General features: G+C 35.1%; 1 protein-coding gene and 1 pseudogene across 9 annotated transcripts in view; both read right to left on the bottom strand.

The window, feature by feature from the left end:
• Positions 1–2,239: 2,239 nt before the first annotated feature.
• LOC108322367 (UDP-glycosyltransferase 73C11-like) lies at positions 2,240–3,454 on the bottom strand (annotated as a pseudogene).
• A 1,610-nt stretch (positions 3,455–5,064) lies between these two features.
• The window catches only part of LOC108322435 (protein SHOOT GRAVITROPISM 6), a 68,290-nt gene continuing 58,151 nt past the window's right edge, over positions 5,065–15,203 (bottom strand). For 7 of the 9 annotated variants that reach the window (XM_017554512.2, XM_052872736.1, XM_017554513.2 and 4 more), the window contains 5 exons: positions 7,150–7,221; positions 6,981–7,066; positions 6,776–6,869; positions 5,647–5,754; positions 5,065–5,567 (listed from right to left, as the gene is read on the bottom strand). In XM_017554512.2, the coding sequence (XP_017410001.1) occupies positions 5,409–5,567; positions 5,647–5,754; positions 6,776–6,869; positions 6,981–7,066; positions 7,150–7,221 (519 nt within the window). In that variant the 3' untranslated portion in view covers positions 5,065–5,408. Of the gene's footprint in view, positions 5,568–5,646; positions 5,755–6,775; positions 6,870–6,980; positions 7,067–7,149; positions 7,222–7,902; positions 7,979–15,203 lie in introns of those variants that run through there. The other 2 variants (XM_052872742.1, XR_001831605.2) reach the window with 2 other exon arrangements.

The raw sequence follows: 15,203 nt of genomic DNA, 5'->3' as shown, positions 1-15,203 counted from the left end.
AAATGCATCCCAACACATACAATCTTAACATACAAATAGCATATACAAATACTACATACAAACAATTCATACAAACAACACATACAAACGCGACAACAAATAAAGTGAGAGAGGATGAGAGGAATACTGTGAGAAGAGAGGAGAAAGGGACGTAGAATTTCATATAAGAAACCCTCTTATATTTGTGATTGATATATTTACATATAAATAATGAATTTGAAGGATTTAATAATAATTTATTGTGGCTGCAGTGCATGGATACGGAAGGTGTAAGAGTTTTGGCGTCACAAAATTCTCTGCCAAAAAGATGCAAACAAAGTTGATAACACAAATACGTGTTGTCACTCTTTGCATGTGATGGTCAGCTCAGGAACTTCTACTTATCTCTCTCCCTACCACCTCTTCAGCTGCAAAGATAAGCTTCCTTACGTGAATCCATGAAATTTATATTACATCACCAAACGAAAATTATTAGGAAAATTTAGTTAATAATCATTTTTATTTATGTGTTTAATCTAAAGTTTAAATAAATAAATTACATATGATACTCTTTCGATGGTTGACTCTGCTCCGATCGTCCAATTCTCTTCAAGAATACAATCCACACAAACCGGTGAAAGATACTCCGACACTCAAGTGACATATCTTTTATAAAAAGTTTTTTATGTTTTTAAGATAGAAAAATGTATTTTAGCCGGACATTAATAGTATATTTACAGGGTTTATAGCAATCAAGTCCATTAATTAATCATTAATACCATTTAATATGACAATCAAACCATTAATATCGTATATTTATATTTGATAGAACAATCAAAACATTAATGTTGTATATACGACCGTCAAACCATTAATACTTGTTAATATAACTACTAACTACCCATAAATGATCGTGACACTCTTAATTAGACTTTAATTAAATTTGGAAGATAAAAGAATAGAAAAGTTTAATAAAAATATGTGAATAATGAATAATAATAAGAATCATTGGAAGTCTTATATTTATATAGGTGGTTATAAATATCATTTTACAAAATCGATTTATTTGAGATGAATTTATGTTTGAAGTCTAATTTTTAATCATAAAAATTAAAATATAATATAAAATAACAAATAAATAATGATATTATTAATAAAATAAAAAAAATAAATAACAAAATATTGAAAATAATATACTTTATTTAAAATTGTAATACATTTATGTTAAATTTAAATAATATTTTAAAAATAATCTCACCAACTATATTATTAGAAGGTGAAAATTGTAAATTCCTTAAACTTTTAAAGATATAAAAATAACTAACTATTTCAGTATCAATTTGTTTTTCTAAAATTAATGTTCATATTGCAAAATTTAAAATTCGAAATATATAGTAAAAAAGTTTGAATTTGAAATGGTAACAAGCTTGAATTTGAAAATAAAAATGTAAAATAAATATATAAAAATTGAAGCATTTTTAATGGACACCAGGACCCACTTAATGTCTCTAAAAGAATATCATATATTTTTAACCTATAAGAAAAATTCTTATTTAGGATGCAAACAAAAATCTAAAAAATAAAAGATAATTTTTTAATAAAAATATGTAAATAAAGAAAAATAATAATAATAAAACTTAAAATTCATATAAAAAATAAAAAAATAACTGAATAATGACATTATTAATAAACTAAAAATAAACATAATAATAAAATATTATAAAAAATATAAACATTTAAAATTATACTACACTTATATTAAATTTAAAAAATAATATAAATAACATAAACATGTATTAAAAAGTAAAAATTGCAAATCTTTTAAACTCTTAAAAATATAAAAAAATAACTAACAATACAGTAACAAATAATAACATAATAATAATACAATAACAAATATTATTAATATAATAACGATTAAATTTTTAAAATTATATAAAATAGTAAATAATTAAATACTGACATTATTAATAAATTAAATAATAAAATATTGAAAATAATATATAATTTAGAATTAAAATTACAGTACACGTTAATATCTTTTTTAGCGTGAATATTATTAAGTTAACATCTTTTCTTGAATCATATTTATCATTATTTTATTAAAAACATAATATTTATTTTGAAATTTTGTTTATTTAGTTATAATTGTTATGAAAACAAAATTAGGTGGTTTTAAAAATAATCCCGTCGGTTGAAATGATATTATAGTTAAATCGATCAAAACAAGCAGAACGCAAAGTTGCGAGACTTCAGGTGCCAAATTTACATCTCTTAATTAGTTGATTCTTGCATAGTTTCTTTGATAAGCGAAGTGATGGAAACATAAGAAGAACGTCTCTTTTCCATCGCTCTCTTTCCCATTTCACTCAATTTGCATACACTTTCTCTCTTCTCTCTTTGCCTCCTTCTCATCATCGTCCATCACCATGCATATTGCCCTCTTAATATAATCAAAGGAATACGTCAACATGAGAATCGAGACTTTGGTAGTTGATTGTTGCATGATGTCTTGGATAAGGGAAGTGATGGCAAGATGAGAAGAGCCTCCTTCTTCAACAGCTCTCTTTCCCATTTCTGCAAATCTAGCCACTTCAAGCAATGGTTCTCATTAATTGAGGCCCGGTTGCCTCTTTGAGCCTTATCCAAACCATCTTTGTTACATAACGAAACAGGACCAATGAACCACGCCTTATTATTTTTAACCTTCTTGAAATCCCGCACATATGCCTTCTCCAACTCTTCGAAAGTATTGACGATAACCCCATATGACTTCTTCTCAGCAGCACTCAGCAGCACGCACCAGCTCTCCGAAGTCCTTCGAATTAAATGTGACTGCTCCTGGTAACTGCTCTTTGGTAACTTGAATTTCGTCAGGTATATCAGGAATAGTGAAATACTCTGATTCTGAAGTGATGTTTTCCAAAATCTCTGAAATGTGAAGCTGGTGCAGACAATGGAGGCAGAAGCAAGAAAATCCGTGGAACGAAATCCTTGGAATATGATACTTTTCAGCTAGTTGAGCGGTCCAAGGAATGCAGAAGTCAGAGATTATGCAACTTGGTTTTGGAGTAAGTGCTTCAAACAATTCCTCGGCTGACTGCTGAAGCGTGATGATGGTGCGGAACATTTTCTTTACCATATCCAGTGATGTTACCATGTCGAAATTCTCACAGCCTTCAGGTAGTCCTGCCTCTTTTGCTGGAAAATGCAGCTGTAGAAGTCGGATTTGGAGACCAGATGAAACAGCACGAGAAAGGACTGAATTGAAACGTGATGCATTTTTTGGTGTTGTGAATATGGTAACAACCACACCACGGTGTGCCAATATTCTTGCAATATCAATCATTGGGATCATGTGGCCTTGAGCCAGTAGAGAAAACAAGACAAAGTGAAGATTTTCTGTTAGGAAAACCATGACTGCAAACGAAATGAGGCTTTCGAGTGTGGCTTTGATGTTGCCCTTCGCATTTGCTTAATTGTCCCAGTTTTTATAACGAGTGCCATAATTTTTTAAGGATAATGTAAGAGAGAATATGCATAGATTTTGAGGAATTTAATAATAATTTATTGTGGTTGGAGTGCATGCAGTACATGGATACGGAAGGTGTAAGAGTCTTGGCGTCACAAAATTCTCTGCCAAAAAGATGCAAACAAAGAAGTTGATGACAAAAATCTTTGCTGTCAGGGCTTCTTTCAAATTCTAGTTATCTCTATAAAAGATTCAAATATTCCAGTATATGATAAATGATCGGGGCAACTAGAATATAATAATCATTAATAAATAGTTACTTTATTCTAGTTAGCAAAGTCAGTATAGGTGATTCTCTTACTAATTTTTTTCTTAAATAATAATATTTTTAAAAGAATTACCTATATAAGCCAAGTGAAATAATTTAGCTAAATAAATATTTTTTAGTGTTCATCATGAATATAATTTAGCTAATTGTTATCACTCAAATTATTTTTTGTCAATAAAAACAAATGTTATTTTTCAGTTGATATGACAGTATTTAAATTTTCTTTGTAAATATGAATGATGATGGATTTCTTTTTCAGTGATATAGACCATAAAATTTTCAATTTATGTGAATTAAAATTGTTTTCAGTTAATGTAACTTGAGATTTTGTTTTTCATTCTAATATTTAAGTTAAAATTATTTTTCAACTAACGTTAATTGGGTTTTCTCAATTATATAACTGCAATATATGTTTTCTTTTAGTTAATTGTTATTTATATATTGAATTAGTGATGATTTTGACAATAGTTTAATAATAAAATAGAATGTTAGAATAGAATGTTATATATAACATGTTAAATTTCTTAGAAATTTTAAAATTTCTATCCAAATCACCGTATAGAGGAGTAGTAATTATGTCAATTGATGAAGAAAATATTTTAGTACTTTGGACTCTCCATATACCGTAGGTATATTAAAAGATTTAATATTAATTGAATGCCTTTTTTACATTTGATATTATTATTTGCTTTTTGAAGCATTTTGGTTTGAATTTGGCTCCAGAAACACAAACCATCCTAAGGTAATTAAATTGCTTAAATGAAAAATCGTTTTTAGTTTCACAACACGACAGAGCCCTCCATGATACTCAATGACATTTTGAGGATGAAACTCTTGAAAAATGGTGGTAAGGTGAGATTAAGAGACAAGAACTCCAACTCCAGTGTGATGTTGAGGTGCTTAATCAAATTTAAGATGAAACTCAAATACTCAAACAAAATTTAAACACTTTAAACATAAAAGATCATATGAGATTTCAAAGAAAATTACCAAATAATTGATAATATTTAACAGATATTTAAATAATTCGGAGTCACTTAGTTAAGTATAATTTAATTTTTAATTTGAATTAGAGTTTGCACATTATCTTCGGACGGTAATATCCTCCTTATTTTTTCTAGTCACAATTCTTGCTCATTAAAACTTTGGCCACGTGATATAGCCAGAATTTATTTCCTCTTTCATCGTTAATACAAGCACAGGGAGGCAGGGAGGCAGGGAGGGAGAGAGGGAGAAAGAGAGAGACTTGTACACCATTAATTCTTTAATATAGAAAAACAAATAATGAAAATACTAAAAACAGTCCTCCCTCGTGTAGTTTCAAGTGTATAATTAATATACAACAATTTACACGATCACGACACTAATATAAATGTACATTTAAAAGGAGAAAGAAAGGAATAATGTTCAATTTCAAACTTTACAAGAAAACAACATACTTGAGGAGGGAAATGGATAGAATAGAATACAGAAGAGGCGATTGCTAAAGCAAAACCCCGTGCAAGAACGTCACCAACAGCCATGTTGCCTTAACATGACAAATATGCAAAGCAGCAGGCTGATCCACTCAACCTTCCTAAAAAAGCTCATGGCTAATCCTCATTTAAGTTATATAATCTAGAGTCGTTGCTAGTTCTTCACGGACTCTGCATCATTGTTCCTTGATGTTGAGTCCACCCATGAACATAAATTGGAGGATTTCAGCAACAAGCCCAGAGCGGCAGAACATGTTGCTCTAACAACAGAATCAGGTGATCGACTCATTTTCCCAACCAGCATACCAAAGACCTAAAAGAAGACAGACAAATCTGGTGAAACCGAGTTTTAGCCGAAATGCCTGAAAATTGCAACCGCGTCCTGAAAATACCTGTGAATGATAAACAGATAAAATATGCTGATTGTCCGATAGAGAGAGCATGCTGCTGCAGAAGTATATAGCATTTGCCTGAATTATGGGCCATGGTGCGTCAAAAGCCTGCCTCATCAAGAAAGCAAATAACTAAATTGCCTTAGATTTAAACAGCAGGAAAAATAATTCATAACACACCAGTGCTTGGTTGAGGTTTCTAATGCCTTCTTGTACAATTATTTACAAGCTTACTTGCATTGGGGAATTATCAAGTAGGAAAGTCCATGAAAAGAAAATTCAGCTAAAATGCATGAATTAAATAATGTTCTAATACATATTGGCCCTTTATCCAATCTTACTATGCTCTACACATTCGACCAAAGTTGACAGATCATGCTTGAACAATGCAGAGAAGATGAGGAATATTTTGTACGACTTAATACTTGAGAAGAGGATGTTTAGAGAGATTTATTTTTTAGTTACTTGAATGGAAAAGCACCCAGCAAAGACGGATATATATGCACGCACACCCTGAAATAATTTCCTTTTAAGATTACAAGGAAAATGAATAAGAATGCTTTCTCCCAGGTTTATGAATGGTGTTTTCTATGTACATGAAGCTATATCCATAAACCTTAATATGAATCTGAATAAATTCCAACTTGTAATTCCAATACAGATAATTCTCAAAAAAGAAAAAATGAAACTTATATGCACATATATAAAAGAGATACAGTATCTACATTAGATTCTTTCAACTAAAATGGAAAAAGAAAAGATATTACAACTCATTCATCCCAAAAGAGAGATTGTTTAGGAATGGGGTAACAAAAGAACTGCATGTTCAATTTTGATTAATTTCGAGAGAAAATGAATTATAGTGCACAAACAGGGTAACCTTGCAAGGTCAATGATTTCTAAATAGTATAAAAAAATTTATTCTGATAGTACATGAATATTAAACTCCAAGAGAAAAAAAGATTGGTTTTAAAAAAATTCAAATGCTGTCTCATACATTAAGATTAAAGCTTTGGCTATAAAATTATCATGAAACACAAAAGTAAGTTGATCCAAGCACATATAATCTTAATTTCAGTCAGTAAAAAATATGACTAATTGTGTTATAACCAAAATTGTGAACAGGAACCTGCACCGATGAAGCCATATAACTATCAACTCTGATGGGAAGATGTTGAGTAAATTGCTTTGCAATATCTCGGAGAAAGTCCTCATAGTCACTTCTATATACACAAAAGACGCCATTGTCATAATTATACAGCATAATTATACGTCATTGTAAATTATTCAAAATAATAACAAACTAGGCAATTTTACAATCTGTCAAACCATACCGATGATCAGAAAGGAAACTGTGTGTGTTTAGTACAGCATGCAATCGTTCAATTTCCATCAATGGGCAAACTTGTTTCATGGTATTCTATCAAAAAGGAAGCATTTATCATGTCAGATATTTCTTTACAAATCTCCAATTCAAGAAAATCCACGATGATGGTCAATTACCCGACAGGCTGATCGGACACTAACATCTTCATCATGAAGATGCAAGATCAGGCGAGGAACAGCAGCATGCACCTTTCAAAAAAATCATTGACATAAAATGAGCTTGCCGAAATACTTAGAGAAGCTAAAACATGACGATCACCAGTTCAGTTAGTCTACTATGCAATCAAAAGGTGCACCAAAATAATGGAAGACATATCACCTTGGAATACTTGGATGATAAACTTGTCAACTTGGTTGATAATATTTCTAAGAATATATGATTTTTTTGGATACTGGTTATATAACAAGAAAGAAGTATGATGTGTACCTACTAAGAGATTAACCTTTTGTTTTCCTTGTAATAAAGTATTTTACTAGGTTTTGAAATTGCCAAGTTGCAAATTCCAAATTTGGTTATTGGATAAAAACAACTACCTTTAAATTGGAATATGTGAAGTCTAAGATTATCATATAAACATATCAGTGCATAACTTTATAGTAGCACAAGATAAGAGTGAAATTCTGTATTTGGAGATTAGTTAAGGATGGAGGGAACTGGGCATTGTACCCAGCTCGGGGCTTTAGTATGGGTAAGTCTACAAATAGCCGGTTGGCAGAAATAAGGCACAAATAGTTCTTAACTACAAGCTTAAATGTGGCCAATTTTTTTCCTGTGTATGTACCAAACTTGTATTAATTATCATTTTAAGTTAACCCAAATGGTATTCAGAATGAAAACGTGGTAAAATTGCTATCAGCTAGTTATGTCACCTGTTAGAATCCCGTTTTTTTATGCTGCAGTCAATATGTCCCTGTACAGTTGTAATTACATAATTGGGAGATTTAACTGCATTTCATAATTAGGAGGGTTAATAATCTGACAATATATTTTATATTTATTGTACAAGAGCATTGATCCTAAATTGTAGAGATAGATTATATCCATCATAAATTAGGGTTTTCAGTTGTTATGTCTTTGTATTCTATTTAAGAGCAATTGCTCCTCTATGAATAATATCAAAAATAATTTTTCTAACATGGTATCAGATATTTAAAATCCTTGGGGGCCAGTGTGATCTCTTGCGCAGCCTACATTGCAGAAACATCACAAACCTTTCTTTATTCTATTGTATTCCTTCTCGGCCTACATTGTCACAGTTCAAACCTAAAAAAGGTCTGATACTCAAAAAGCTCGACTCACCACATAGGAGATTCTAAGATTAATATGGTTGTTGGACACACTAACAAAACATGTAGACTCAAGTAATTGCTCCTTAGCATTCGCAGGTAATATTTTGTACTCCTGCACACGTGAATTTTAAGCATAATTCAACCCTACAAAACTGGTTTGTCTAAAATTAATAGGATTGTTGGACACATTAACAAAACATGTAGACTCAAGTAATTGCTCCTTAGCATTTGTAGGTAATATTTTGTACTCCTATACATTATGTTAAGAAGTGAACTTCAAGCCTAACTCAACTCCACAAAACTGGCTTGTAAAGTGAGGTTTGTACCCACTTATACATTATAAATTAGCATTTTCGCTAGGATAGACTCAAACCCATAACTCTAATACCATGTCAAGAAGTAGACTTTTTAAGCCTAACTCAACCCCACAAAATCTGCACCCACTTATACATTATAAATTAGCATTTTCGCTAGGATAGACTCAAACCCATAACTCTAATACCATGTCAAGAAGTAGACTTTAAGGCTAACTCAACTCCACAAAATCAGATTGTAAAGTGAGGTTTGCACTCACTTATATATTCTAAATTAGACTTATCTTTAGTTGACGTGAGACTTCTAACATACTTAATGTCGTAAGTTCCTCTAAAGCTCTATGGGTAGTTGATTCTGAAGCCAAATACCACATGTCTCAATGTTCTAGTGGGTTTATATCTTATAGAGCCCATGCAACTAACTAAAAAATTGCACTTGAGGATGGAACTTTCATCATAGTTGCTGGAAAAGAAGATATTATGATAAATCAGAATCTAATTCTGAAGGGTGCTCTAAATGTTCCAAAATTATTTGCTCTAAATCAGAATCTAACACAAAAAATCGCTATAGGAAAGACACTGCCACACACCACTACTGTTCCCGGCGTGTGTAGTCCATATGCTAGTTTCGGTGAGACTCACTTGTCGCCGCTGTCACAAAAAGGGTCGCCGAAACTTCCTGAGTCTGTTCCACGGGTCGATGGAGTCCTATTTGGCCCAAATTTGAGTAGAATCTTATCAAGTCCTTATTTCCCCATTTGTTTACCAATAAGTCTCTTGAGTCTTTTAATCGTGATATTTGTCAGTTGTCAAAACACCATCGTGCATCTTATCCTATTAGTCATAAAAAGAGTACTTCTCAATTTGATTTAATTCACTCTAATGTTTGGGAACCTGTCGTAGAATCTATTTCCGAAGCAAAATGGTTCATTACCTTTATTAAAAATTGTACTCGTGTCACGTGAACATACCTTATAAAAAATAATCAGAAGTTTTCCAAATCTTTGTTAATTTTTTCCATTTTGTCCAAATTCAATTTGGAAAAAATATCAAAAGAATCAAGTCTGATAATGGTACTAGGTATGTGAATAATGAATTTCTCAATTTTTTGTCTCATAATGGTATTGTTCGGGAACTAACATGTGTAAACACCACATTGTACAAAGAAAGAATTGTCATCTTCTTGACATAACTAGAACTTTTCTTTTTCAGATGTCTGTTCCAAAAAATTACTAGAAAAAAGTTGTGTTAACTGTCACATATCTCATCAACAGGTTACCCACCCTATCTTAAATGACATTAGTCCTATAGAGTTTCTATTGCCTTTTGTTCCTTATTTCGCCCTAATATCGAGTCTATCTAGTCAAGTCTTTGGATGTACTGTAATTGTTCACTCTCATCATCCTAATCGTGGTAAATTAGATCCCAGAGCTCTTCAATGTGTCTTTATTGGGTATCCTTCTAATAAAAAATGGTACAAATGTTATCATCCTCAGAGTCATCACATCTTTATCAGCATGGATGTCACCTTTCATGAAACACAATCCTTTTATACCAGTCCACCACTTCAGGGGGAGAAAGGACTTGAAGTGGATGAGCTCCCCTTCTTGTCATTACCATATTTCTCTTTGCAGGATGCCCAAAATCTGAGCAATGAAGCTACCATAGTCCACAATAAGGAAGAAGAGAAAGATGACATTTTTTGGCAAAAAATATGAAAGAAGAAAACAACCAACTTCGGCTCTCGAGCAAAAAAAATGTCTAATATGGAGGTGAGGATCCCTGAAGATAACAATGAGAAGGTAAGTATTAACTAAGGATTTACCCATTGCATTGAGAAAGGAAAGAAGATCATGTACTAAATATCCCATTTCTCACTATGTTTGCACTAATTGTTGAATATAGTGAAAACTATGTAAGAGATTAATCTCCCTTTTTGTTAAATATGCACAGAGGGTCCTCTATTTATAATAGAAGAAATATGGGCTAAGCCTAAAATATAAAAAAAAAATAATAACAAACTAACTAAAGATAAAAGATAAGATAAAGATAATATATCTAACACTCCCTATCAAGCTAGTGCATACTGTTAGATGTTAAGATGTGTGTTTCTGTTATTTGGGCTTAGTCTATTCTGTATTAAGGGCATTGGCCCATATCTTACAATATAAATAAACTACCCTATGTGTAGTCTAAACACACAAGGGATATTTTCTCCCAATCTTCTTTATTTCTCATATGGTATCTAGAGCACAGGAATAGTTCCAGTCAACTCCACGGTCTCCGGCACCCATCACTGTCGCTGCCGTTGCAGTCGCCGTTGCTGCCGTCGCCTCCACCGCTGCCGTCGCCGCCGCCGCTGCCGTCGCCGCCGCCGGAGTTCCAGAATCGACCGGCGACCACACCATCAGAAGCGTCTCGGCCGGGCGACCACCGTCGTACGAAGATCGCGGCGATCGGACCTCTCACGCGCCGCCGCGCGTGCCGGCGCGTCGCCGGAGCTTTCCACCGTCGATCAGCACCGCCGTGATCGCCTCCTCGCCCTCTTTCTGGATCTGTGGTCGTTGCGTCAAACGGAGTACTTTGAATTTTAAGGGTTTCTCCCTCTCCATGGCGTCTTCCTCGTCTACAAACACCTCTATTGGTGGCTCATCTTCTGATCCCTCAATATATACTAATTATGTGAATGTACACTTGTCCATTGACAAGTTAGATGGCACAAATTATGCAACCTGGGCGTCCGACATCAAACTTTGGTTGAAGAGTCAGGGGTACTTAGATCATCTTACTCAAAATGTGACTACTGCTCTCATAGATGACACTTCCCGCTGGATGAAAATTGATGCTCAGTTATGCATTGTTATAAAGTCCACCATTCACTCCTCACTGAAACAAATGTTTCGATCCTATGAGACATGTTCAGAAGTATGGGCACAAGCGAAGTTGTTATACACAAATGACACTCAGCGTCTTTATGGTGTTTGTCAGGACCTATTAACTGTTATTGGTCCGCGCAATCCTGGTCCCATGGCAGAATATATGGGTAAAATTCATGCCCTTCTTCATGACTTTAATGATATATTACCTCCTGCTTCCACTCCTGCTGAAGAATTGGAACAACGATCAAAGTTCATCATGTTGTTGGCATTATACGGACTCTCTGATGATGTTTCTCATGTCCGTGATCAGATTTTGGGTTCTCCTGTCATACCCAACTTTACTTCTACTTGTTCTGCTCTTTTGCGTATATCGAGCAAACCCGTCACTTAGACATCCCCTCGTACTGATGATTCCTCTGTTATGGCTGCTCAACGTGATGATCGAAGTCGGTCTCGCAAGCCAAGTAAAGGACGTCCAAAATGTGACCATTGTGGCAAGTTAGGCCACAAGATTGATAGATGTTATGCTCTCCATGGACGTCCTCCTCGACCTGTAGCAATGGCAAATTCTGATCCACCTCCCCGATCACCGTCTGCAGACCATCCTACTTCATCTAATATCGTAGACAAACCTGCAATCTTTAACGAATTTCTCAGATGGTATGAGAATCATCAGCACTCTGGTTCCACTACATCTGCATCTGTTGCACGTACAGGTACACCTTTTGTTGGTCTAACTCACTCCCTTGGACCTTGGGTCCTTGACTCAGGCGCCACCGATCATATCACTGGTAACAAGTCCTTGTTTTCTTCCTTGTCATGTCCGGCTAATTTACCCTCGGTAACAATGGCTGATGGGTCTAGAGTCTCATCTCATGGTATTGGTACTGTTAATATTTTTCCATCCATATCCATTGATCATGTACTCTATGTCCCTGGGTCTCCCTTCAACTTATTGTCCATTAGTCGTTTAACTCGTACTCTTAATTGTGTTATTTCCTTTACTAAAGATTCTGTTTGGTTGCAGGACCGGAGTTCGAAACACATGATTGGCACAGGATGTGAGTCTCATGGCCTTTATCATCTCCGCCCTTCTCCACATGTTGGCGTAGTCATGGAGTCACCATCCCTTCTTCATGCTCAGTTCGGTCATCCTAGTCTTGCCAAACTACAACAACTTGTCCCGAGGTTGTCCACATTATCAAGTTTGTCGTGTGAGTCTTGTCAGTTAGGGAAGCATACTCGTAGTTCCTTTCCTCGTAGTGTCTCACAACGGGCGTCGTCCCCCTTTTCATTGGTTCATTCTGACATTTGGGGACCTAGTCGTGTTAAGTCCACTTTAGGTTTTCAGTATTTTGTTACCTTTATTGATGACTATTTCAGATGTACTTGGTTGTTTTTAATGAAGAATCGTTCTGAGTTGTTTTCTATTTTTCAATCTTTTTTCAATGAAATAAAAACACAGTTTGGGGTGTCTATTCGAAATTTACGTAGTGATAATGGCCGTGAATACCTTTCTCAACCGTTTAAACAGTTTATGGCTTCTCATGGCATTCTTCACCAAACCTCATGTGCTTATACCCCTCAACAAAATGGGGTGGCTAAGCGCAAGAATAGACACCTTATTGAAACAATTCGTACACTTCTGATTCATGGTCAAGTACCCTCACGTTTTTGGGGTGATGCAGTTCTCACAGCATGTTATCTTATCAACCGCATGCCATCTTCCGTCCTAGATAACAAAATCCCTCATTCTATCTTATTTCCTCAAGACCCTCTGCATCCATTACCTCTTCGAGTTTTTGGGTCTACATGTTTTGTTCATGATTTTAGTCCTGGTCTTGATAAGTTATCTCCTAGGTCTCACAAATGTGTCTTCTTAGGATTTCCACGGTCACAAAAGGGCTATAAGTGTTTTTCCCCTTCCCTCAATCGTCATTTTATCTCTGCTGATGTCACTTTTGATGAGTCTTCTTTTTACTTTTCACACCTATCTTCTAGTTCTGTACCTCTCCCTGTTACTGTTGATATTCCTCTTATCTGTGATCCTCCTGGTGATGCTCCACCCATTTTGTCTTCTCCTTTAGACTCTCATTCACCACAGGATCCTCCTTCACCTCCACCCCTTCAGGTTTATAGTCGCCGTAATTGTCTCCCTCATGACTCACTTCCGGTGCCGCCTCATGTGTCTCCTCCGGCTCCAGCAACTGAGTCTGACTTGCCTATTGCCCTCCGTAAAGGTATACGCTCTACCCGTAACCCTTCCCCCCATTATACTGTTCTTAATTATCACAGATTATCTCCATCTTTTTATACTTGTCTCTCATCCATTTCTTCTGTGTCAATTCCCAAATCTGTGGGTGATGCCTTAACTCATCCTGGTTGGCGTCAAGCTATGATGGATGAATTAAGTGCTTTACAGGAAAGTGGAACTTGGGAGCTTGTCCAATTACCATCTGGAAAGTCTGTTGTTGGTTGCAGGTGGGTGTATGCTATCAAGGTGGTCCTGATGGCACAATTGATCGTCTGAAAGCTCGACTGGTTGCCAAAGGCTACACACAGATTTTTGGTTTGGATTATGGTGATACTTTTTCTCCAGTGGCAAAAATGACCTCTGTTCGCCTTTTCATTGCCATGGCCGCTCTTCGACAATGGCCTCTTTACCAACTTGATGTCAAAAATGCTTTTCTCAATGGTGATTTGCAGGAAGAAATTTATATGGAGCAAACGCCTGGCTTTGTTGCTCAGGGGGAGTCATCTGGATTGGTATGTCGTCTTCGCAAATCCTTATATGGCCTAAAACAGTCTCCTCGGGCCTGGTTTGGTAAATTCAGTTGTGTTGTTCAACAATTTGGTATGTCTCGCAGTGAAGCGGATCATTCAGTGTTCTATCGCCACTCGAGTGCTGGATGTATCTATTTAATAGTGTATGTCGATGATATTGTTCTCACAGGAAGCGACTATCTTGGCATCTCTCAGATGAAACAACACCTTTGTCATCATTTTCAAACCAAAGATCTTGGCAAACTCCGGTATTTTTTGGGTATTGAAGTAGCACAATCCAATGATGGTATTGTCATATCTCAGAGGAAGTATGCGTTAGATATCTTGGAGGAAACAGGGTTAATGAATTGTAAATCTGTTGAGACACCTATGGACCCTAACATCAAACTCCTACCAAATCAGGGGGAGCCTTTCTCAGATCCTGAACGGTACAGAAGACTAGTTGGTAAATTAAACTATCTTACTGTTACGCGTCCTGACATTTCCTTCGCAGTTAGTGTGGTGAGTCAATTTCTAAACTCCCCATGTGAAGACCATTGGGATGCAGTTGTTCGTATACTGAAGTATATTAAAAGATCACCTGGAAAAGGTTTGCTATATGGCCCTAACAACGATACAAAGATCGTTTGCTATTCAGATGCTGATTGGGCTGGTTCCCCTTCTGATAGGAGGTCTACTTCTGGATATTGTGTCTCTATTGGTAGCAACTTGATATCTTGGAAAAGTAAGAAGCAAAGTGTTGTGGCAAGGTCGAGTGCAGAAGCAGAATATAGAGCTATGACATCAGCTACTTGCGAGCTTGTGTGGCTTAAACAATTGCTTAGTGAATTGAAATTTGGAGATGTCACTCACATGATACTTATATGTGATAATCAAGCTGCTCTCCATATTAGCTCTAACCCTG

The sequence above is a fragment of the Vigna angularis genome, chromosome 2 (assembly GCF_016808095.1).
Source record: "Vigna angularis cultivar LongXiaoDou No.4 chromosome 2, ASM1680809v1, whole genome shotgun sequence".
Taxonomy (NCBI): Eukaryota; Viridiplantae; Streptophyta; class Magnoliopsida; order Fabales; family Fabaceae; genus Vigna; species Vigna angularis.
This window is presented reverse-complemented; position numbering and strand designations above follow the sequence as displayed.